Source organism: Protopterus annectens, chromosome 9.part0 (genome assembly GCF_019279795.1).
Source record: "Protopterus annectens isolate FY-2018-M chromosome 9.part0, PAN1.0, whole genome shotgun sequence".
NCBI classification, from domain to species: domain Eukaryota; kingdom Metazoa; phylum Chordata; order Ceratodontiformes; family Protopteridae; genus Protopterus; species Protopterus annectens.
Genome location: NC_056743.1, coordinates 978082698 through 978105320, shown reverse-complemented (window position 1 = coordinate 978105320; position 22623 = coordinate 978082698). Strand labels below are relative to the sequence as shown.

The following is a 22623-nucleotide window of genomic DNA, read 5'->3' as shown; positions in this document are numbered from 1 at the left end:
TTGGTCCTTTTGTGAAAGAAACACTTGCCCACAGTGAACAAGAAGGAAAGACCATGTCTGCCATGGGATTCAAGTTTTCTACCCCTCAATGAACCTTCTCTAGAAATTATAGAGGTGGTAAGAAAATGTGGTTCCACAAATCTCAGGGACCTTTCCAGGATCCATGCAGAGACAAGTCCTTCAGTGCAGAGGAGGCAGTTCTACAGGTAGATGTCACCCTCAAGGCAGAAGAGGCTTGCAAAATCAGGGTTTCTGAGATTCTTTCCTGGATAGACTCTTTAGTGCTCTTGAAGTGCTGCCTAACTGCTCACCTCTGGAGGCAGTTGGGTGACACTTGTGCTTACACCCAGATGCCTGGGCTGCTATAACAAAAGATTCCTGGGTGATAAAAATAATATTTAGAGGTTATTTCATACCATTTTCCCAGTCCCCAAATTCCAAAAGAAAGAGACTTCCTGATATTCCACCCAGTCAGAGGAAGACTGCAGCACAAGAAATTCAAAAGCTGCTAGACAAAAGTTATCCAGGAGGTCCCACCAGACCAAACAGTATTCGGACCTTACTTGCATTTCTTTTTAGTGCTGAAAAAGACAGGCAACATGAGACCAGTTTTGGATCTAAGCAAATTGAATGAGTACATGAAAAACTCTAAGTTCCAGATGGTCACGGTCCAGTCCATTCTGCCATTTCTATGCAAAGACAATTGGATGTGCTCCATAAAGCTTCAGGATGCATACTATTACATCAAAATAGACAGGCACTCCAGAAGATGCTTACATTTTTGGATGGGAGCCAGTCGCTACCAATTCAGAGCCCTGCCCTTTGGACTCAACACAATCATTAAGATGTTCACCTAATGAATGGCAGTGGTGGCACTTGAGACTAAAGTGATTTCTAGTGTTGCCATAACTAGATGACTGGCTCCTCACCACCCCTACCATGCATCTTCTCTAATAATCCAGTGACTATTTGCTCCAAATTTGTCACTCACTAGCTATCACAGTCAATTATGCCAAATCAAGCCTTACACTGGTACAGAGCCCGGAGTTTATTGGTGCACATCTGGACACGGCAACACAAATTGCCTCTTTGCCTACTCATCATGTAGACAAACTCAGATCTCAGGTTCATCAAATTCTAGCTCATCTGTCTCCTCCAGCCAACTAGTTCTCCATACTTTAGGGTCTATGACAGCAGCAATAGTCCTACTTCCTTTAGCATGTTACTTTATGTGTGTCCTTTAATGGACTCTAGCTGTTTAATAGTCTATTCTTTGACAACCCCTATCTTTTCCAGTTAAGCTGACACCAATATGCAAACACTATATTCACTGATAGATTCAGTCAGACGACATTTACCTAGGCTGGCCCTCTGTTTTTCCTCTCTTGTTGGCCACAGTGACCTTGGATGCTTCAATTGGGGTAGGGGCATTAATTAGGAAGGAAGTCCAAGGCACGTGGTCTCCCCAAGAGACCAGTTTACATATCCACATCCTGGAGATGAGAGCAGCTCCTTTTGCAGGCTTTTCAAGATGCTGTTCCTCTAGGGACTGATGCTGTTCAAAGAGACAACATGTCTGTGGTCTGGTACATCAACAAACAAGGGGGAACCCAGACTTATCTTGTCTGCCAGGATGCTATGAGAGTGTGGCAGTAGGCTTTCTCCTCCAACTGCTTTCTACTAGCAATGCACATTATGGGGAAATCGCGCATACTAGTGGACAAACTCATCAGGTCCATTCTGATGCCTTATGAGTGGTCTCTCAAACACTCAGTGGTGGAGGAAATTTTCGCTAGTTTGGGCAACCCTTGCTGTGATCTCTTTGTGTCCCTCCACAGCAACAAATGCAGCAGGTAATTTTCCCTGAATCCCCCAGAGGGGAGTCACCGACAGATGCTTTAGTCCACGTTTGGCCATCGATCTCCTTTACACCTATCCTCCACTTCCTTTGATCCCAAAATTTCTACAGAAAGTAATTCAGTTGAAGAGCTCAGTCATCTTCATTGCTCCTTTCCGGCCTTGCCAGGTGTGGTTCCCCTTCCTTTGGTCTCATCTTCATTACTACCCCCAAATACTGTACACAACTCTAGATCTTCTCTCACACCCCTCAGCCAACATCCCATCCCTCAAACTAACTGCATGGTTTTACAAGTTCCAGTGATAGCTAGACTGTCCAGCCTTTCTTCCACAGTATGTTATATTTTATTCATCATCATCATCATCATCATCTTCTTTTGGCTGTTCCCGTTAGGGGTCGCCACAGCAGATCACCTGTTTCCATTTATTCCTGTCCTCTGCATCTTGCTCTGGCACACCATCCACCTGCATGTCCTCTCTCACTACATCCATAAACCTTATCTTAGGCCTTCCTCTTTTCCTGTTACCTGGTAGCTTCATCCTTTTTCCTAATACACTCAGCATCCCTCCTCAGCACATGTCCATACCAATGTAATCGTGCCTCTCTGGCTTTGTCTCCAAACCTTCCAACCTGGGCTGACTCTCTAATATACTTATTCCTAATCCTGTCCACCCTCGTCACACCCAGTGCAAATCTTAACATCTTTAACTCTGCCACATCCAGCTCAAACTCCTGCCTTTTTGTCAATGCCACTGTCTCCAACCCATATAACATAGCTGGTCTCACAACCCTCTTGTAGACCTTCCCTTTCACTCTTACAGGTACTCGTCTGTCACAAATCACTCCTGACACTCTTCTCCATCCACTCCATCCTGCCTGTACTCTCTTCTTCACCTCTCTTCCACACTCTCCGTTACTCTGACCTATTGACCCCAAGTATTTAAACTCATCCACCTTCGCCACCTCTACTCCTTGCATCCTCACCATTCCTCTATCCTCCCTCTCATTCACACACATATATTCTGTCTTAGTCCTGCTGACCTTCATTCCTCTTCTCTCTAGAGCATATCTCCATCTCTCCAGGGTCTCCTCCATCTGTATGTTATATTTTATTAGCATTGCAAAATACATTCCACCAAAAATGTTTACAAGAGCAAATGGAAAAGACTTTCCCTTTGGTTCTTAAGAAACAACACTGACCCTTTTTCTGCCCCTGTCTCTGCTGTTATTGATTTTCTAGCTGCTCTTTTCAAAGAAGGAGCTAGTTTTTCTACAGTTAAACTACAGCTGGCAGCCATATCAAATTTTCATACAGGAGATAAAAAATATTGTTTGACTTCTTCCAAGTTACATAAGACTCTTTTGAAAGACACTTTTCTCCTTAGGCTCCCCCTCAGTAAAAGATTATTTACATTCCTGGGACTTGAATGTGGTACTACAAGGTCTGAATCAAAAATCCTTTGAACCTTCAGCAAAAAAATGACAAAGTATCTATCATGGAAAACAGCCTTTTTAGTAGCTATCACCTCTGCCAAAAGGATTCCTGAACTCCAAGCTCTTTCATCAGAGACTCCACACATTATTTTTCATAAAGAAACTGTTACTTTATGAACTAATCCTTCCTTTTTACAGTAACCAATCCATTTATGAACTAATCCTTCCTTTTTACATTAACCAATCCATTTATGAACTAATCCTTGCTTTTTACATTAACCAATCCATTCATTTATGAATTTTCTTTCCAAATTTTTCAAAGAAGAATACATGCTACATCTAGATGTACACAGACAACTACGTTTTTACCTACACAGAACTAAAGAAATTAGAAACTCAGACCAGTTTGTCTCCTTCTCGAAAAGTCGACTGGGTTGGTTATCCTGTAACTAAAGTTACATTGGTTAACTGGATAACTAATTGCATTTCTTGTAGTTATTCCCACCAGTGCAAATGATAATGAGTGCGACCGGCCTACCCCCTAAGCTGTGCGGGTAAGGTAATATCTGATGCATAGCATAGCCATTCTGAGCAGTGTATTGCATATCCTATGTTTGAAAACGCTGTGCCTGGACAAGTTCCTGTATAGCAGGATATTTTTGTGGCTTGCCTGTTATATTAAAAATAGTCTTGTATTGTGTGAGTAAAAGCAAGCCAGTCTAGATTATTTAGAAACAGACAATGACAAATTCTATTTGGAAGATTAGCTGGAAATTTGGCAACTTTAGCTGCTTATTCACTGTGTAGTATTTTTCTTGATACTGGGAGCAACTAACCTTTGAAGAAGTAGTTTATGTGATAATGTACAAATCAATAGTTTTGGATAGGTCCAGAAAAAAAGTTTCTCGTTTCTTTGTTGATTAACTGTATCTTGGAAGGTAGGTAATGCTATGCTGAGTGGGGAAGAGTAGGTTGTTCTTAATTAGTTGATCAATATGTTGGTTACTTATACATTTTTCTAGGATGTTAGTTAATGGCCATTAGTATAACAATGGGTCTGCCAACTAATATTTCAGAAGAGAATTCTGTCTTAGGGATGTGATATATGCTTGTTTCCAAATTTTAAGAACATATTGTTCTGTTATCCATCCATCCATCCATCCATCCATCCATCCATCCATCCATCCATCCATCCATCCATCCATCCATTCAGCCATCCTCAACCCCTTTTTTCCCATTTTGCTCATGGGGCCAGGGTGTCACTTCAACAGTGACAATCATCTCAAGCCAAGGTTTACATCACTGGGTGGCTAGCCCTGCCACCACTGTTATTCATCTGTTTATAACAAATGGAAAGAGATATTAAGTTGTTCCAGATACTTTTGAGAGATATTCACCAGGTGGGTTTCATGGGGTGGGTTGCTCGGTTTTATTTTAGGTACTAGATTTTGATGTATTGCACAGATACAGTCTGTAATATCAAAGTGCTGTGGACAGGTCCATTCTATTGTCTCCAAGGTATAGTTTATCTTGATTAATTGTGGAGGCCATGGATTCTGTGAAATCTGCATTCATAGCATAGGCTATGTTATAGCTTCTTGTGGGAATAGACTTGTCTGGAGTTTTATTTTTCTAAGGTTATCATTCTGTTTATTGTAGACCAGAATTATTGTGTGATTTTTTTTCAGTTATTCCAAGCCATGTCTCTTTGGAGCATCTTTTGCTTGGTTTCATATGTCAGTCATTCATCAACTGTATATTACTCTTTTCCTGTAGATTGGGTCGAGAGGGTTTAGTTTACCAAGGAAAATGTAATTGAAGTGCTTGACTGCATCAGCTAAAGGAAGATTACACTGCCTAAGATGAGAGGTGAATAGAGAATCTCTGTAATGTTTTTTTTTGAGTGCAAATATTTAAATGTAACGACTATTTCTGTAACTCAAAATGTTATTAATCACCAGAAATTATAAATGAAGACTCAACATAAATAGGTCATGCCTCTGATAACATTATATAATAACAAACCCAATGAAATAAAAAAGAAAAAAAAATAGTAACATTTAACTCTACGAACTTTGCATATTCTGTTAAGTACATAGGGTTATAGTCACTGAAACTGTTGCGAAAACACCTTAACATAATACAGTCAAAAACACCTACTTGTGCAAAGATTTTATATTTTTTCTGTTTTTCTGTTTATACCAAACTATGTTGATGTGTCCTAGGATGATAATGTCTTTATTTGTAGCAGATACTAGCCAAGATAAGATACTTTCAAGTGTGTGAATGCTGTGTATTGGATAACTTTGTGCTACATGTATTATTGCTATGAATATTTATTTATATTTGTTTACATGATGTTTGGTAAGTTGCACTGCTTTGTCAAAAGTAAGATTTGTTATACTGTTTTGTGTTATTAGGTCTGAGTATAAGAGGGCAATACCTCCTGCTCCTTTGTTTTTATGGTCTTGGCATAGAATATTAAATCCTGGTGGTACGTTTCTTTGCCTGAGAGTGATGATTTTAGCCATGTTTATGTAATTGCTGGTATATCGGGTTTATACTAAACTATCCAGCTATGTACTTTTAGAATCTTAGTGCAGATACCTGTAGCACATATATGATATATTTTCAGGATATTCACTCGAAAGTTCTTAGTGTGCTAGTAGGTGGGACAAGGATTCATCTCAATATCACTAGCGAGAGGGAGGTGGAAAGTAGTAACGTCATATTTTACAAGTTGTTCCTTTAATTTTTCCTTTAAAATAAGGATATTTCTCATTATGGTTTTGGAGGTGAGATGTATTTAATGGCATATTGATCGGTAGTATTGAAAAGAAAAAGATCTGAATTATCTGTTTTGTATATGTGTGTGTGTGTGTGTGTGTGTGTGTGTGTGTGTGTGTGTGTGTGTGTGTGTGTGTGTGTGTGTGTGTGTGTGTGTGTGTGTGTGTATGTAGTTTTGCAATGTAGTGGTATGTGAAGGAGAGGTATCTCATAAGTATGATTAATGTAAGTAGAAGAGTGGACATTATGATTAAATTTAAGTACATATTTATTGTGCAAGGGTGTGATGTGAATAGAGAGTGGCTATGAGGAATTGAAATGGTGATAACAGAAATATTTGTTAGTTCAATACCTGGTATTTATTTGTAAAGGAGTATATTTATGAATGATTACAAGGAATTGAAAGGGCAATAATAGAAATTATATTTTTTGCAGGGGTACTGTTATATCTAGTATTTATTTGTAATGGAGATTTCTAGACTGTAAGTGCTGGTGGATGTGAGGAAAGCATATAATGGAATTAATTGGCTTTAATGATTTGTATTTTTGATAGTGGGGTAAAGTGTAGATCAACACGTTATCAACATGTTGTTGTCTCCATGAAACGGGTAGCCACACTTTGGAGTCTTTGCATGGTTGTTTGGAAGCTTATGCTATCAGCAACTATGTAGGAGGTTTTAGTGAAGTACTCACATATGAACTCTAGAAATGAAATGAGTATAGCAGAGATTATAAGACAATGACAGGGGAGGAGATTTGTGGATATAAATGCAGTGACCTGGAGGGTGGTAATGGTAGTGGGAGGGGAGTGAAGCAGGCCGAGTTTAGCTGTATACAATCATTCACTGCATAAATTCACATTAGCATTCTCTGTACTTACACAAGTGTGGCTGTATGAGAGAATTAGGATTGCAAAGGAATGTAGTGTTACAGAAAGAATATTTCAAAAATAATTTAGGGAAAGTGACACTGGTGTTCTTTACTGATAGTGTTTCTGGACAAGAATGAATTATACCCGATTGGTTTAGTATCCAGACACTTCTCTACTTTACTCACAGGTAGCTAGATCTCCTAGGAATCTTGAAGAACCAGTAAGGGTCAATTTGTACAAAAGCAAGATTTTGGTGCTGACCCAGTGGTTGCTTGTCTCTTTCAACGGTAAATGTACTGTAGTCAGACATAAGGTAACACTGCAAATTCAGTCATAAATGGAAAACAATGTAACCAGGGAAGCTTGGTTATGAGGATAAGTTGCCTGCTTGTTCAAGAGATCTGTGCAGTGTGGAACATACATCGTAGTCACCACCAGCAATGGTGAGATCTGTGCAGTGTGGAACATACATCGTAGTCACCACCAGCAATGGTGAGATCAGTGCAGTGTGAAACATACATCGTAGTCACCACCAGCAATGCTGAGATCTGTGCAGTGTGGAACATACATCGTAGTCACCACCAGCAATGGTGAGATCTGTGCAGTGTGGAACATACATCGTAGTCACCACCAGCAATGGTGAGTTCTGTGCAGTGTGGAACATACATCGTAGTCACAACCAGCAATGGTGAGATCTGTGCAGTGTGGAACATACATCGTAGTCACCACCAGCAATGGTGAGATCTGTGCAGTGTGGAACATACATCGTAGTCACCACCAGCAATGGTGAGATCTGTGCAGTGTGGAACATACATCGTAGTCACCACCAGCAATGGTGAGATCTGTGCAGTGTGGAACATACATCGTAGTCACCACCAGCAATGGTGAGATCTGTGCAGTGTGGAACATACATCGTAGTCACCACCAGCAATGGTGAGATCTGTGCAGTGTGGAACATACATCGTAGTCACCACCAGCAATGGTGAGATCAGTGCAGTGTATTCCAAGCCAACAAGTGAAAACTGACAAACTAATTGAAAATTAAAAAAAAGACTAGGTCAGCACATTATTAACACCTTAGCCTACTTTAAAGACAACTACAATTAATTTCTTTCTTACTCTGCTATGGCTAATGCTGCTTTTAATATTTTTGCCTTCACTAATCCCATCAGTGTTGTCTACCCTTCACCCCTTTCTAACACTTACCTTCTTCCCACTAACCCCATTACCTGTCAGAGCTTTCACCGTGTACCCCTCACTAACGACTTAGTGCATAGTTTATTCCCTTCTCATGAAAATACAAAAGCAAAACTGTCTATCCTGCCACCTAAGCTGACCATTGTGGTTGTACACTAACTATTCTTAAATGAGATTGTGCAGGTAGGCTCTTCCTCTGCAACCCCTCTGTATTCAGGCTCTGTTCTCACACCCCTGATCCCTAATTACCTTTGAGGTTCTGGCAACTTGAAGAAAAGGCAACTAACTTAATTCCCTTTTTTTCCAAGCTGGTGTGACTTTGAAAATATATTTAGAGCTTGGGAGTATGTGGGACAGAAACCCCACATTTTGGAGAGGAGTGCTTTGGGCAATCCCCCCCCCCCACCACAAAAACATTTGGAGGGAAATCTGCATCAAGTAAATGCATTGCAATGATCTACTGGACAGTTGTGGTACACTATGCAGGATATATTTAAATTTGGTAAAATGATGTTATATTATCTTACATAGCTCACTTATTTATTTATGTGTACATTTGAAAATTGGGTAGTGGTTTTGGGCAGTTAAAATATTTCAGTCATGACCCAGGCCATTGAGGAGATGAAATAATTAACAACAGTGGTTGCCACTTGACTTACGCTTATACACATATTCAGTCTCCTGCTCCATACTGGTATTATTTTACTGGAATGAACATTGTCAGTAATCTGCCCAGTGAATACCAGTAATCCTTCCCAGACTGAACACTACAAAATGATAATAAATCTTATTCCCGTAACCAAACTTCTAGAAAATTCCATTTTAAGTAAATTTATACTTGCTTTGAAGAAAAGAAATCCTTTGTCCAAATCAGCATTGTTGAAGACTTGCCAATAGTATAGCAACGAACCTACTTCAGACCACTGAGCATGTTCTCTGGAATGTAGGCAACAGGTGAATAATAGGAACAGTCCTCACGAGGTCTGATGGACTTTTTGCACATCCACAAATCAAACAGCATCAGAACCATTAAATCCAAGGATTTAAATTTTTGCTTGGGACATAAATAAGACATGCTAGTGAGACAGATAAGTGTCTCAGAAGATCCCCATGTTCTGGACCAGGCTCCACATCCATGTGAAACAGAGTTCCTCCCTAAACCTATTTAAACATAGCCTTGACAAATGGTAGAATACTGGAAATTCACCCTGGGTCTGGCCCCCATGTCTCTGATAGAGGCAGACATTAATGCCCAAACTAACATTCTCCCCACCATATAACTTCTAGAAACTTCCTAACTAACATACCCCCTCCTAATAAATGCCGATAATATATAGGGACACAACAGGGGAGCTAGGCCTATAAAGGTCCTGGTGGTCATTAGCCTAGTATATAACTATGAACCTATGAAGACAACCCTTGACCTAGTTGCTACTCCTACTTTTAAAAAACAAATATACAACTAAGGATTCTCCCCACATTCCATTCAGTGTTTCTCCAACTACCTCAACAGTAGAAACATTCAAGCCCTTTACAAAAGCTCACTCATGCACCGCCTCACTCTTGTCATTTTCTAGGGTTCAAATTTAGCTAATTTTCTCTTCTAATTATATTAATTCTCAACCTTATCGTTTTACTTTCTTTACTTTTTAACAACTTCTTTTTAAGATCTTGATCACAGTTTATAACATGGATTTGTTTCTCTGAATGAATTTTTCCCAAACTGACACCAAAGAATATCCAAAGGCTGACTTCATCCCCTCGTTACATATGTGAGACCTGCTAATAATGCCGTCTAGTGGCAGACTTATGCAGGCACTGTAACATTATAGTCCACACTTTTATTTCATCCTTATCTTTTAAAGTCTGCGCATACACTCCAAGTCACAGAACAAATAGCATTTTCCTTCCCATACAAACTATTTAATCTAAATATATGCCCTCTCTTGGCCCATAAATTATCTTATTCTATTGTTACACTCTGCAAAACCCAGAACCAAGTATATATATCCATATATATGTTTCTATATAGCTATCTATATATATATATATATATATATATTGCTGCTGCTGTTACTTGGGTTATTTTTATTTTTTTCCAAGCTAGCTAGGGAAATAGCATATCCAGTTATAACTGTAGCAGACACTGCAGTTACTTTTGTTAGCTTACTTTTTTTCCACACTTACTAAGCACTTATAAAGGAGAAGGTAAATGACAGGTCCTGGTAACTGCTTCTGCAGTTACTTTTATTAGTTCTATTTTATTTTATACTATTTTTAAACCACTAAATGAAGCTGCATTTAGTGAGTGTAAGCAAGATGGTGGTGGCTTCTTTGGTTTTTTTTCCATCCATACTTCATAGAGATTTAATATGGTGCTGTGAAGCCACAGACTTGTTTTTTATAAAGCTTTACCTATACATTAGTACCATTGGGAAACATTCATTATCAGATGGGATGTTATTGTACACTCAGCTGATTATCTAAGTTGATAATAACCACTGCAACAGCACATCTCAAATCACTTACAAGGCCATAGTACACCACCCTATATTTAAACATTTATAAACCCTCCTTAAATCTTAACAGGTGTTTTACCATCTAAACTACTCATATAAGGGTCTATATCACTTAATCAAATACTGCTTTTATCGAATATCTTTTTTAATGAACCGTTTTTGTCGAACAACCTATTTATCGAACTCTTTAATCGTCGAAGTGAATCTTACCAAATAATTTTTTGTTGGCCAACCTAAGGAATATAATATATGCTTCAAAAATAACTTTAACTTTTGTAATAAATTAACAGCATTATATAATTTTTATTTAAATTTTACTGTAAGAAAAAGGTGATAGATAATGTTATAGTGTGTCCCAAACTGAAACATATTGATTAAGTAGAAAAAAACTTGTTGTATTAATATACATTAAACTCTTGGTTAACAGGCAACCATGGGGATTGGTATAGGTTCATAGACATAGGTTCATAAATTAGTACTAGGCTAACTGCCCTTGTGGGTCATTTTAAGCCTAGTCAATTATCCCATGTGAGACTCAAACCATGCACCTTGCGTCTGCAAGGTAAACACCTTAACCATTATGCAACTTCCCACCAGATGCTGGATAACTGTAGTTTCTGGCTGCTGGAGGGTTACTATTAAAACAGGCCTGACTAATACTGTACCCTATACTATTTGCGGCTCTATATTAGAACACCGAACTTTCAAAATTTCGAGTGTTCTAATATCGACCGGTTTTCAGTGAACACTGAAAATATCGAAGAAACAGAAAACCAAATTTTTTCCTAGGGAAAGAATTTGGTTGTCCATTTCTGTTGCTTCGGTATTTTCAGCACTGTGGTGGAAAGTTATGGGTCAGGTTCAGGTAAGTCTGTGATTGTGTGGACGTGAGGGTTAAGGCAGGGTAGGTGAGTTAGGGTTAGGGCATGGGTCAGGTAAGTGTGTGATTGTGTGGACGTGAGGGTTAGGGCAGGGTAGGTGAGTTAGGGTTAGGGCATGGGTGAGGTGACTGTGCGATAGTGGTTAGGGTTTGGGTTAAGGTAAGCGGACAGTTAGTGGTGTAGTATAGTTTAGTGTAGGGTTACGTGTAAGAGTTTAGGTGTATGTGTGTGGATTGCTGTTTGTTTGATGTGCTTGTGTTGTATGTATGTGTTTTGGAGCAGCAGATTTTTTCCCTAGAAAAAATTCACAGTTCTGTATGCTCGATGTTTTAAATTTTCGATTAATAGGGTTCGATATTAGAAAACTCAAAATTTTGAAAGTTCTGTGTTCTAATATAGATCCCTATTTGCTTGGTTTGACTTGTTCTTAGGTTGGGGGAGAGAGGGAATTTATTCCTATCTTCCTTTTTAAAACTCTAAAACTCTAAAAACGTAATGTATGTTTCTGTGGTGGGGGGGGGGCAAAGTGCAACATATGAAAATTGTACTGTATTTCTTTGATTTTTTTTTTTTCTTGTTGCTTGAGAGTTCTGGTTGCTTGCGTTCTGGTTAACTGAGAGTTTACTGTAGTACATTACAATATGTGGAGTAGCAAGTCCTGCTGAAATTATGCCTACCATCCAACAGTCAGTGAAAGTTAAGTAATATTCATGCCAATGGCGGCATGAATATTCTTACTCTATTCCTAGTTTACCCTTTTCATCAATGTAGTGCAATCTCACAGTTGGTATATTTAATTTGCGGGGGTGAAACTCCCCACATGGGGGGCAGGAGACACATCCCCCTGCATAGCCAAGGGAGAAAAACTAGTTGTAGATTTTTTGTTTTAATTAGTGAGACTATGCCCACTTTTCAGTAGACCAGTATGCGAGGTACTATATTAAGGAAAATTTGAGGTAAATATTAAAATTAAAAGAAACACAAGTCTGTGATTTTATTTGTATTTAAGTAATGTTTTTTTAAATACTGAATTTTAAATATTAAACTAATGTTTAGACTTTGTGCACATTTTTTTGTGATGTCACATGTTACTTTCTGTAAGGTGGCCAACTAAAACTATTTGATCTTTATATGTTCAACGATTAAAGGGTTCGATGAATAGGATGTTCGAGTAAAAGTGTTCAATAAAGAGGTATTTGATGAAAGGAGTATTCGATTAAGTGATATAGACCCCTCATATAATGACTATGTCTTACTTCCCATTAATTAATTAGTTATCAGTTATTTTTTTTAAATATCTGTATGCTTTACTAGAGATATGCGAATGAATAATCAATTGCCTTTTTTCTTACAAAATGTTTGCACTCTTTTCACTCCCTATCCTGTCTTCTAGATTTCCTTCACAATCTACTACCTCTCAATATTATTGTTCCTTCTTCCCATTGAACCCACTTATCTTTATTTTCTTCCTCTCTTTTCCCCACACTCCCAACTCCTATTTCTTTCTCCATTCTAATGCCACCACTACTTCTGCTTCCTTGTGGTATTGCTCACCTCCTTCTAAACAACATCCATCTCAACAGTTCCTTCATCTTGCTTGCACCCCTTTATAAGGTGTTAGCTACCCTTTCTACTGCACTACTTTCCACACTAAATAGTCAGCATCCAACCCTCTTCCAGTCACTTCTTCATACAGTTCACTATACTTATAACATCATGTCCCATTCTCACACACACTGCTTCTTATATCATCCCTTCCCTTCACCATTCTTTCTCACAGCTCCTCCTTGCCATTCAGGAACGTTCTCCTAGGTAACGTCATCACTTTTTAACTCGTCTTACATTCATCACTTTTAACCCCTCCCACATTCATCATCACTTGTAGTTCCTCCTACATTTACCTGTTAAGACATTCCTATGCTGCTACCTCTTCTCTGTTAATCAAACTTTATATAAAAGCAAAAATAAAACTTAATGAGCTCTTCCCTTACCACCTTACAACATCTACACTTCATCTTTGTGGGGACATACAACCCAGTCCAGGCTGACCTTCACCAACTGTCATTAACCAGTCTATCCCTTCCCCTACAACTCCCTCTCCAAACATTCCAGCCAATGCCCACACAGGATTAAAGATCCTTAACATCAACAGCATTGCAAATAAAATAGCAGACCTCCATGCCTGACCAGCCTTTTACTCAAAAAATATATTTGCCTTCTCTGAAACCTGGATAAAACCTTGTATCAAAGATACTACAATCACTCCTCCAGGCTACAGCATTCATAGACTAGATCGGGCGTCAAAAAAGGGAGCATCAGTGCCATATTGTACACAACAGCCTTAATCTCTCTCTTTTTCTCTCACTTTCTCTCTTCAGCTACAACTTCCCTACTTTCAGTAATGCTGAAATTATCATACTCCCTACAAAATGAAAGACACATTAGCATTATATTTCCCACCAAGAGACAACATCTCCACTATGGAAGATATAGTTTCCTGGATATGTTCAAATATCCTGTATGAAACTGATTGTCAGTGACTCCAACACAGACTGGTTATCTGTCATTAACCAGTGATTCCTCTCCAGTATCACTAAATATGTTTGGCTTCTCTCATATCATATGAACCACAACAAGAATAAACAATCCCAACAATAAGAAATCCCTTGCCTAGACATTGATCTCCAACCCCACCAAAATCTCCTAATCAGTAAATGTACCAGACACACTCAGTCACTACCTCCCCACCTTTGTAATTAGAAATAATTTTCATGCACACAAAATAAAAATCACTTTACAGAAACACATCCTTTAACCAACTTTGACTCTGATACCCTCATACAAACCCTAAAAACATTAATTTGAAACATACTCAAAACAATCCACCAACAGAGAATGCAGCACAGGCAACCACGGACTTTATAAGAAGCCACAGTCCACTATTGTAAAAAAGAGAATAGCAGTTTATTGTGCACAACAATACAAATGGTGAGTGTTTCACTATCACTTTGTCAGACCTTACACACAAAAAACAAATGTTCTGCTTTTATACTGATGTCAATCAATTAAACCTAGAATAGCACCATTCAATTTTAAAGCTATAACGCTAATAAAACTGATAAAAAGCATGACAACAATCAGTAATACAGAACTATTCAGACTATTAAAACCACATACAATACCATCTGTGCATCATACCTCCCATAATAATATAAATAACATGGGTTAAAAAATGTTCAATATAAAACATTCAGCATAAAATGCTTATACATAGTTACAAGGGAAACATCTATATTGACTAATACAAGGCAACACTATACTATTAATTAATTAAAAATAAAAAAATAAGAAAAAATAAGTAAAAATAAAAAAGGGAAAATAGAAAAAATATAAGAAAAAATAACCCAACTAACATTGCTCACCTAACCTTGCATCCCCTTGATTTCAATACCGGTTTCAATGAAGCTCTCTCATTGTGACCCTTCCCACAATCAACCCTTAATCTCATAATCCAGCCCATCTCCCTCTTTTCAGTACCATTTCTAATGTCTCCTCCACATATAATGGGCTCTATAACATATATAACCCTAAACCTAAACCGATGTTCCACACCATTAACCTTAATATGCTTAGCTAAAGCATTGGTGGGTGAATTGATCCTAATGGCATATAAATGCTCCTTATTTCTAGTTTTTAACTCCCTGTTAGTTTTTCCAACATAAAATGATCCGTAAAGATCACATACAGCTAAATACACCACATGTGCAGTGTCACAGCTGGCCAAGACATGAAACTTAAACAACTGTTTAGTCTCTGGGTGCAAAAAACTGTCACTAGTGTCAATGTAAATACAAAAGTTACATTGACCACAGGGAAAGGAGCCAAAAACATTCCTTACCTCCCTATCCTTATAACCCATACAGTGACATAACATGTCCTTTAAATTAGGTTTGTTATTAAAAATAAACTTGGGCTCATCACCGACCAAGGCTCGAATATCAGTGTTTGTGGTCAGGACTCCCCAATGTCTATTGATAATATCTGGCACAATCATATTATCAACAGTGAAAAACATGGGTATCCTAATTTCCATCAGAGCTAGACCCTCCACTCATTAAATTGGAAAAATAGGGACTAGCCCTAGCCTTTGATACTAGCTTCCACACTAAGTTACTACATCAGTTAAGAAGCAAGTCCTATCTCTTACCACCATTTCATGGCTCCACAGCTATCTCTCAGACAGATTACAGGACATTATATGGCAGCTGACCTACAATACCCTCCTTCCTTTTTCTCTTGGGGTTCCCCAATATTTCTATACTTGGCCAGCTCCTCTTCAACAAATTTACAAACAACTTACACTCTGCCTTCAAACATGCCAAATCTATCCAGTATGATCATTCTTGTCTTACATGCTCAGATCAGAATCTCTCTCAGTTCCAACAACTCACCCAAGAGTCTTTTCACTCAGTCAAAACCTGGTTAACTTATTGCAAACTCATCCTGTACACTATAAAAGACCGTTACTTATTTTTGCACCTAAGACCAAAAATGGAAACTAAATAAAATTCTCAATTATCTCTACAAACGGTACAGAAATTGAAAATGCCTAAAGCACCAATTTACTTGGTTTAACTATTTATGACAATCTGAAATTTTACTTTCATATTCAACAAGCAATAAAAAACACCTGAAATCCTGAAATTAGACCTCCTACACAGGGTAAAACACTATCTCAGAGAAAACAGTAGATCTGTCTGTGTATCCATATACCTATTGCAAACTCTTTTATATACCTGTCTAATCTTCAGCAATTTGCAGTTCACCCTAATGAACAAATTAGAGTAGTGTTACAACAAAATTGCTAATTTTACAACTAACAAAGTATACTCTTCCCACTTCTTCATTGCCCATAAACACCTCCACTGGTTAGAGCTACTACAATACCTCACTTTCTTACAACTACAAGTAGTCCACCATCTAGAAATATTTTCTTGATGCTAGAGCCATGGTCTAACTAGTGCCTGAGCCATGATCTAAAACTTAATGCCACAAAATGCATAATAGTATAATTTGGGAAAATGGCTACACCTGGAAACTACCACAGATAATATACTTCTAAAATTAGAACCAGTGGTCAAGGATTTGGGAACACATGTAGACATTAACCTAACCTTTGACCATCATGTGCCTATAGTAGTAAGGAAATTATTCCATACTGCACAATTTATAAATGTATAATCTCTAGTTCTAAGGATGTCTTTGTTCCACTGTACATGGTCCTTGTCAGATCAGTCAATGAGTGTATCACAACCTTTGGTGTGTGCCTAACTAGGCATACAGAACAAGTGGAGCATCTACAGAGGTTCCTCACAAAATGACTGCCTGCCTAAACAACATGTCCTTCATGGACAGCTTCAAATTCCTCTCTTTGTACTCAATCTCCTGCAGATTGCTGAGAGGCAATCTATGCTTTGCCTACAAAGCATGCACTGATCCCACTTTGATGACCTGCTGCACATTCATGAAACAAAAAGAATCAGAATTATCTGATCTAGATACCTAAATCTAAACCTCATCTGCAAAATTGCCCTTGGTCTGGTACCCATGTCTGTATTTGACAGAGGGAGTCTGTAAATGCTAGACCACCCATGCCCAAGCCTAAATATATTGCTTAAAGTAACCCTAGGGTATCAAAACCTGTCAGGTGCATTTGGGATGCATGGCAGGGCATAAAACGACCCCCTGGGGGCACCATCCAGAAAGATATCCTGCTATTAGCATTATGCTACAGCCATACTCTGCTCTTCAGTCTCTAAAATCTACTAATAAACACTTACTCACAGTTCAGAAGTCCTTCAACATGGCAGGTGACATGCTGTACTCCATCCATGTCTTTGTGTTATGGAACTCCCTCTTCCAGTCAGACTCTTTAACAACCTATATAATTTGGAATCTGAACTAAAACAGTCCCTTCATGATTCTTGGTTATGTCGCTGCCATGGGGTAAATCATGTTCACACTACACTTGCATGGCATCAGCTTCTTAGTTTATACCTCTGCCGCTACTGAATCAAAAGCAGTATAAATTTGTTTTTGAAGCCTAGCAGTGTCTACTGCAAAACCTAAATTAAAGTTAGATGTTTTGCTTTACTGTATTACTGTGAAGACTACATAACTCATCTGGTTTCTTTAAAAATGTTTGTATGTATTATTGTATGAAAACTATTATTATAAAATGTGCATTTGTCTTTCTTTTCTATATTTATATAAATGTATGTATTTTGTACATATGAAAACTTTTGTTATACATGTTGTATTTTTCTTTCTTTTTCCCTTTGTTAGTTGCTATGGAGATTTTCTCCCTGGGCCTTCAATGAAAAGAGGTTTCCTGCACAATGGACCTTCCCAGTAAACAAATGTGAATAAATAAATGTAAAATGTGTATGTATTCCTAGCTGTAGACATATGAAAATTGTGTATACTCATATTTTTCTACAATGCATCACCTTCACTTATCTGAATGTTTAATTGCACGTGGGATATATGTTGCTAAGGTTTTTCCCTGATGTTCAGTTTTCACTTTATTGCATGTAAAGCATCCATGTTCTGTTATCCTGTTTTGGTTCAGCAATTTCCTGGTATGGCTGTGGAGATATAATTGTGCTTTGTCTGATGTAATCTGTGCCATTTATTGTATTTAAGCTATTCTTGTACTTGTATCTTGTTTGAACTTTGGTATGGATAGTAACCTGAATGGGTCCTCAGACCATCCCACTTACCTGGTTAAAAAACAATAAATGAAAGACAAATGCAATATGCTGCGGTTTTCACAAACGTGAAATAGTAGATGGGAAAGAATATTATGTACATGCATTTACATGCACCATTTTTGAATCAAAAGTCGGAGAGCAAAGAGGCACTGCAAAACAGCTCCTGTACCCACAAACCTATTAATGTTATTAAGACTGTACCATCAGGGCAAATACATAAGTTACATTGTATGACTACAATGACTATCAAAACAATACATTGTTTTAAGCACAGGTATTTACTAGGTGCATTTTTAAAGTCTTATGAGTGTAAGACAGAGAGAAAGGTCTTCTGGCCCCTTACACCTCAGTTATGCCTGTGTTCTTCATGGGTGTTGTTACAGGTTCCCACATGTTTGGAAATTTCTGGTGCCATTCTTTTTATCTATCCCTACTTCTGGAACCTTCTTCCTCAGTGAGTGGGGTTGGGGGTAGGGGAGCTCCAACAATGGCCAGTTTTAAGAGGTATTTTTGTCTTCCACATCTACTTCTGATGCATTACTCATACAACTGTATATTTGGAGTCCAGCACCTAAAAACAATTGTGAATTTTGAGTTTCACCGTATGGTCTGCATAATGGCATTTCTGGTCTTGATATTATGATGACAAAACTTTTATTAACAGCTAGCATTTGTGAGTCAGACATTTTTATCAGGCATTCATGGTATACTGTAATACTTCCAAAAGACCATAACTTGAACTCTGCCTGCTTAATCATTCACTTGAGATATCGAGGGATACACAGACCAGTTAGAAAGCCTGCTCATACCTCTCAGCTGTCCAGATTTTTGCAAAATGTCCAGACTTTTGCCTCATATGTTTGGTATATTCCTCATAAAATTTTGTTTTTCTGGCAAATGACTGGCAAATCATTGAGGAATGAAGTCAGAAAATAATGATATACATTTGAATTTCAGACTTCATACCCTTCAGAAAATCCATGTTACTTTAAAACCTGTTTTTCTATCAACTTTCAAAGTTTCTAAGAGCAATATTTAAAAATTGTTTCTATTTTTGGGCTTTTATCCCCTGATTATTTATGGCTCTGTTCAGATTTCTTGCTGTAAGTGGTGGTAATTTATGAGCGTGCTTCTTTCGCATGGTCTGCAGACTTGAGCAAACATGTACCTTCTGCAGTGGAATGCTACATAAGCTGGCAAGTTTTGGATATTGGAACTCTCTAGACCATTTAATTATCTATGCACTGCTCCTTGGGGAAAAATGAAAGGGAAGAGAAAAGAAAGAATATAGGGATTCAGCAGTTCAAGAGTTCTTTGTTTATCTGCTCTGGAAGTTTGGAAGCAGGCAACAGTTAACCTTTCCTTTTGTGCTGTCATGAATTAAGCAGAAGTAAAAGGAGGATATCTACAATCTGTTTCAGAATATAATCACAAATTATACAGCCCAGTACTTTACCTAGCAGTGGATGCTACCTGATCAATGCAATTTCATCTCCAGTGATTTTGTCTGTTCATCTTAGATCCTAGTCATAGAGGGGACATCTTACCGTGTATCTCCTTCAGCACTGTTATACTTTTTATAGCCTTGAGTTACAGACCACACAGCATAGTTTGTCATCTTTCATAACTACTGCCACATTTTATGGACATTTCTTATAGACTGTATAGCAGAGTATAATCACAGCATCTTAAGCCCTACAAAATAATGTTTTAACTGGTTCCACTGCTGCTGAACGTGGTACACCTCTGATACACTTGTGACCCAGGTTTGAGAAAGCATCTAGATACAGGATACTTTAACAGTGGGTGAAGTGGTGGGGTGATTTGGCATATGAAAGGTAGCTTCCCCCTTCCCAGGCAGGGTCAGGTGATTGCAGATTTTTAGTTTGTACTCAAAAGGGTTGAGCCTAAAGGCATTAGTGACAAAGGCAGGTAGACATGACTTGATTCTGTAGGCTTCCTTGTTGCATGGGTATTTTCATCCAGGAAAACATGCCTGTGCATATGCTCACATGCACACACACACACACACACACACACACACACACACACACACACACACACACACACACACTGGAAGAAGAGGCCATTTCTGAACTGACTGTCTGGCATCAAACAAACCAATAACCTGTCCACACTTCAGGAATCAGTACTTGACTGAAACACCAGTCAAAACATTTTCTCAATGGCTTTGTGGCCTCATTCTCTGGAGGGAAGTGAGACCTCACCTAATGAAACATTACAGGAAGTCCCTTTGACTGGTCAGTAACTTCAGTGCAGTATAGTTTAGAGAACTGTGGTGGCTGGAGTGTAATTGAATCTGAGGACTGGTTTTGGATGCTGAAAGCAAACATATTTCTTTTAATAGAAAATTAAGTATGATTAGCAAACACACAAACAAGTAGTAATCTGTGTGTTTTACTTCCTTAGGAAATTAAAGACCCAGCAACACTGGACAAACTGTTTACAGATCTGGATACGAATGAAGATATGGAGATTGATTTCCAAGAGTACGCCAGTTTGGTAGCAATGGTTACATCAGCGTGCCACCAGACATGCATCCAAAAGTGATCACACCTTCTGCCATTTTTGAAATCAACACTGATTTGTAAAAGTGTGGTATATACTATTACCTTTTTTTGTTTTTAAGCAGTGTTTATTGAGAAAGCACAATATGTACTGATGCCTCCCTTTTTTATTTAAAGTTTTTATTTTGGCTTCTCTGTTAACCTCAGAATCTAGGCTCTGCATATTATCCATTTAGCCTTTTGCATTCTTATTGATGGAGAAGCCTTGTGTGGCAGAACCCCTTATGCCATAAAAATGCAGAGTCAGCTTTTTTAACTTCTGCCTTACCCACTGAAACCCTGCACACCTTAGGCACATTCATGCATTGATCTTATCTTCTAAATGCAATTCCATCTGTGGGCCTGGGATACATGAAGGTCGAATTGCCTTAACATTTTCCTTATCATGCAGCAGGATGCCTGACTTTACTGAGGGTTTACTGTCAAAGTAGTAACATGTCTCTCCCATTAGCCACTGTTACTTATACTTCCCAGCTGCCCCTCTGGCACCCTTAATCAAACCCTGGTTGCTAGAGGTACAGACATATGCGTGCACTGCCCCTGCACTGTTTGACTGCTTTTTTTTTTTTTTTTAACTCATGGCTGACAGTATGTACAGATCTTGTGAATATATGAAAATGCTAATGGAAGAAGACTTGTAGCCTGTTAAGTGCATCCGAATGTGACATTTGCAGCAGAACTAGTTCCACATGCATATACTTGTGAGAGCACACAAATAAGCGTACCATTTCATTCTTCAGATAAGTGAATGTCAAGCACAACTTTTACAATGCCGAGCAGGTAATTACATTGAAAATTGTGTAAAAGTAAAAATGTTTTTCTTTTCAAAAAAAAAATCTATATTAAAGGGTTTAATAAGTGTATAATGTTTAGAACTTATTTCACTTCTGTTTTGTTGACCCCCACCCCGAGTAACACTAACACCAACAACCACATGCTGTGGCACATGCTTCTGGCATGACTCCACCTCTTGATTCTCCACAGTAAGGGTAAGGAATTAGGGACATTGTCATGTGATACTCTCACTATAAATCCAAAGCCATTCAATTGCTTCTTGACTATCTAGAGTTGTTTTCAGAAGGAGTATTTGTGCTTCTGATCTAATAATACATGGAATTAGAAAATGGGCCACATGAAAATCTGTCAAAAGGAGGACTCAATACTTTCAGCAGTTCTTAGTCTTTATGAAAAGATTTGACCGCCATCTGGTGGATGAGAAGAAGAAGTGCAACAAGATATCACAGCTAATATAGGATAGGACTAGAATCTGACATAATCAGGTATACCTACATCTATTGGCTGTAAATACATAAAAAGTGTGAAATATAACAGTACTTGCTAAAATGTGATGCCAGTATTTCAACATAACTATATTAGCTGTGCAAAATTGCTGGGATGATACATACCATAGCTGCTGATTTTTGGAGTCTTCACCATTTAATTTTTCATTTTAAATAAAGGATATATTTTACAACATTCAACAAATTACTGTTTGATAGCTTCTTTATGAAATCAGTACTAACTTGTGTGGTGGTTATGTAAACTGAAGTATTATATTTTGGCAATTTTTTCTTAAAATATTGGCACTTACAAATCAAATAAATTGTGTGCTGGCTATCTGTTAAATGGCCATATACAACCATTCAAAAGCAGAAGGACTTTGTGAAATGAGACAAAGCAAATGATGGAGCTGTTGACATTCCCCTAAATTTCTG

At 38.1% G+C, this 22623-nt stretch overlaps 1 protein-coding gene across 1 annotated transcript in view; it reads left to right on the top strand.

The window, feature by feature from the left end:
* Nucleotides 1-22384, top strand: part of LOC122811709 (protein S100-B-like) — a 70152-nt gene extending 47768 nt beyond the window's left edge. The window contains exon 3 of the mRNA XM_044083731.1: nt 20751-22384. Within this exon, the coding sequence (XP_043939666.1) occupies nt 20751-20891 (141 nt within the window). The 3' untranslated portion in view covers nt 20892-22384. The remainder of the gene's footprint in view (nt 1-20750) is intronic.
* The last annotated feature ends 239 nt before the right edge of the window (nt 22385-22623 follow it).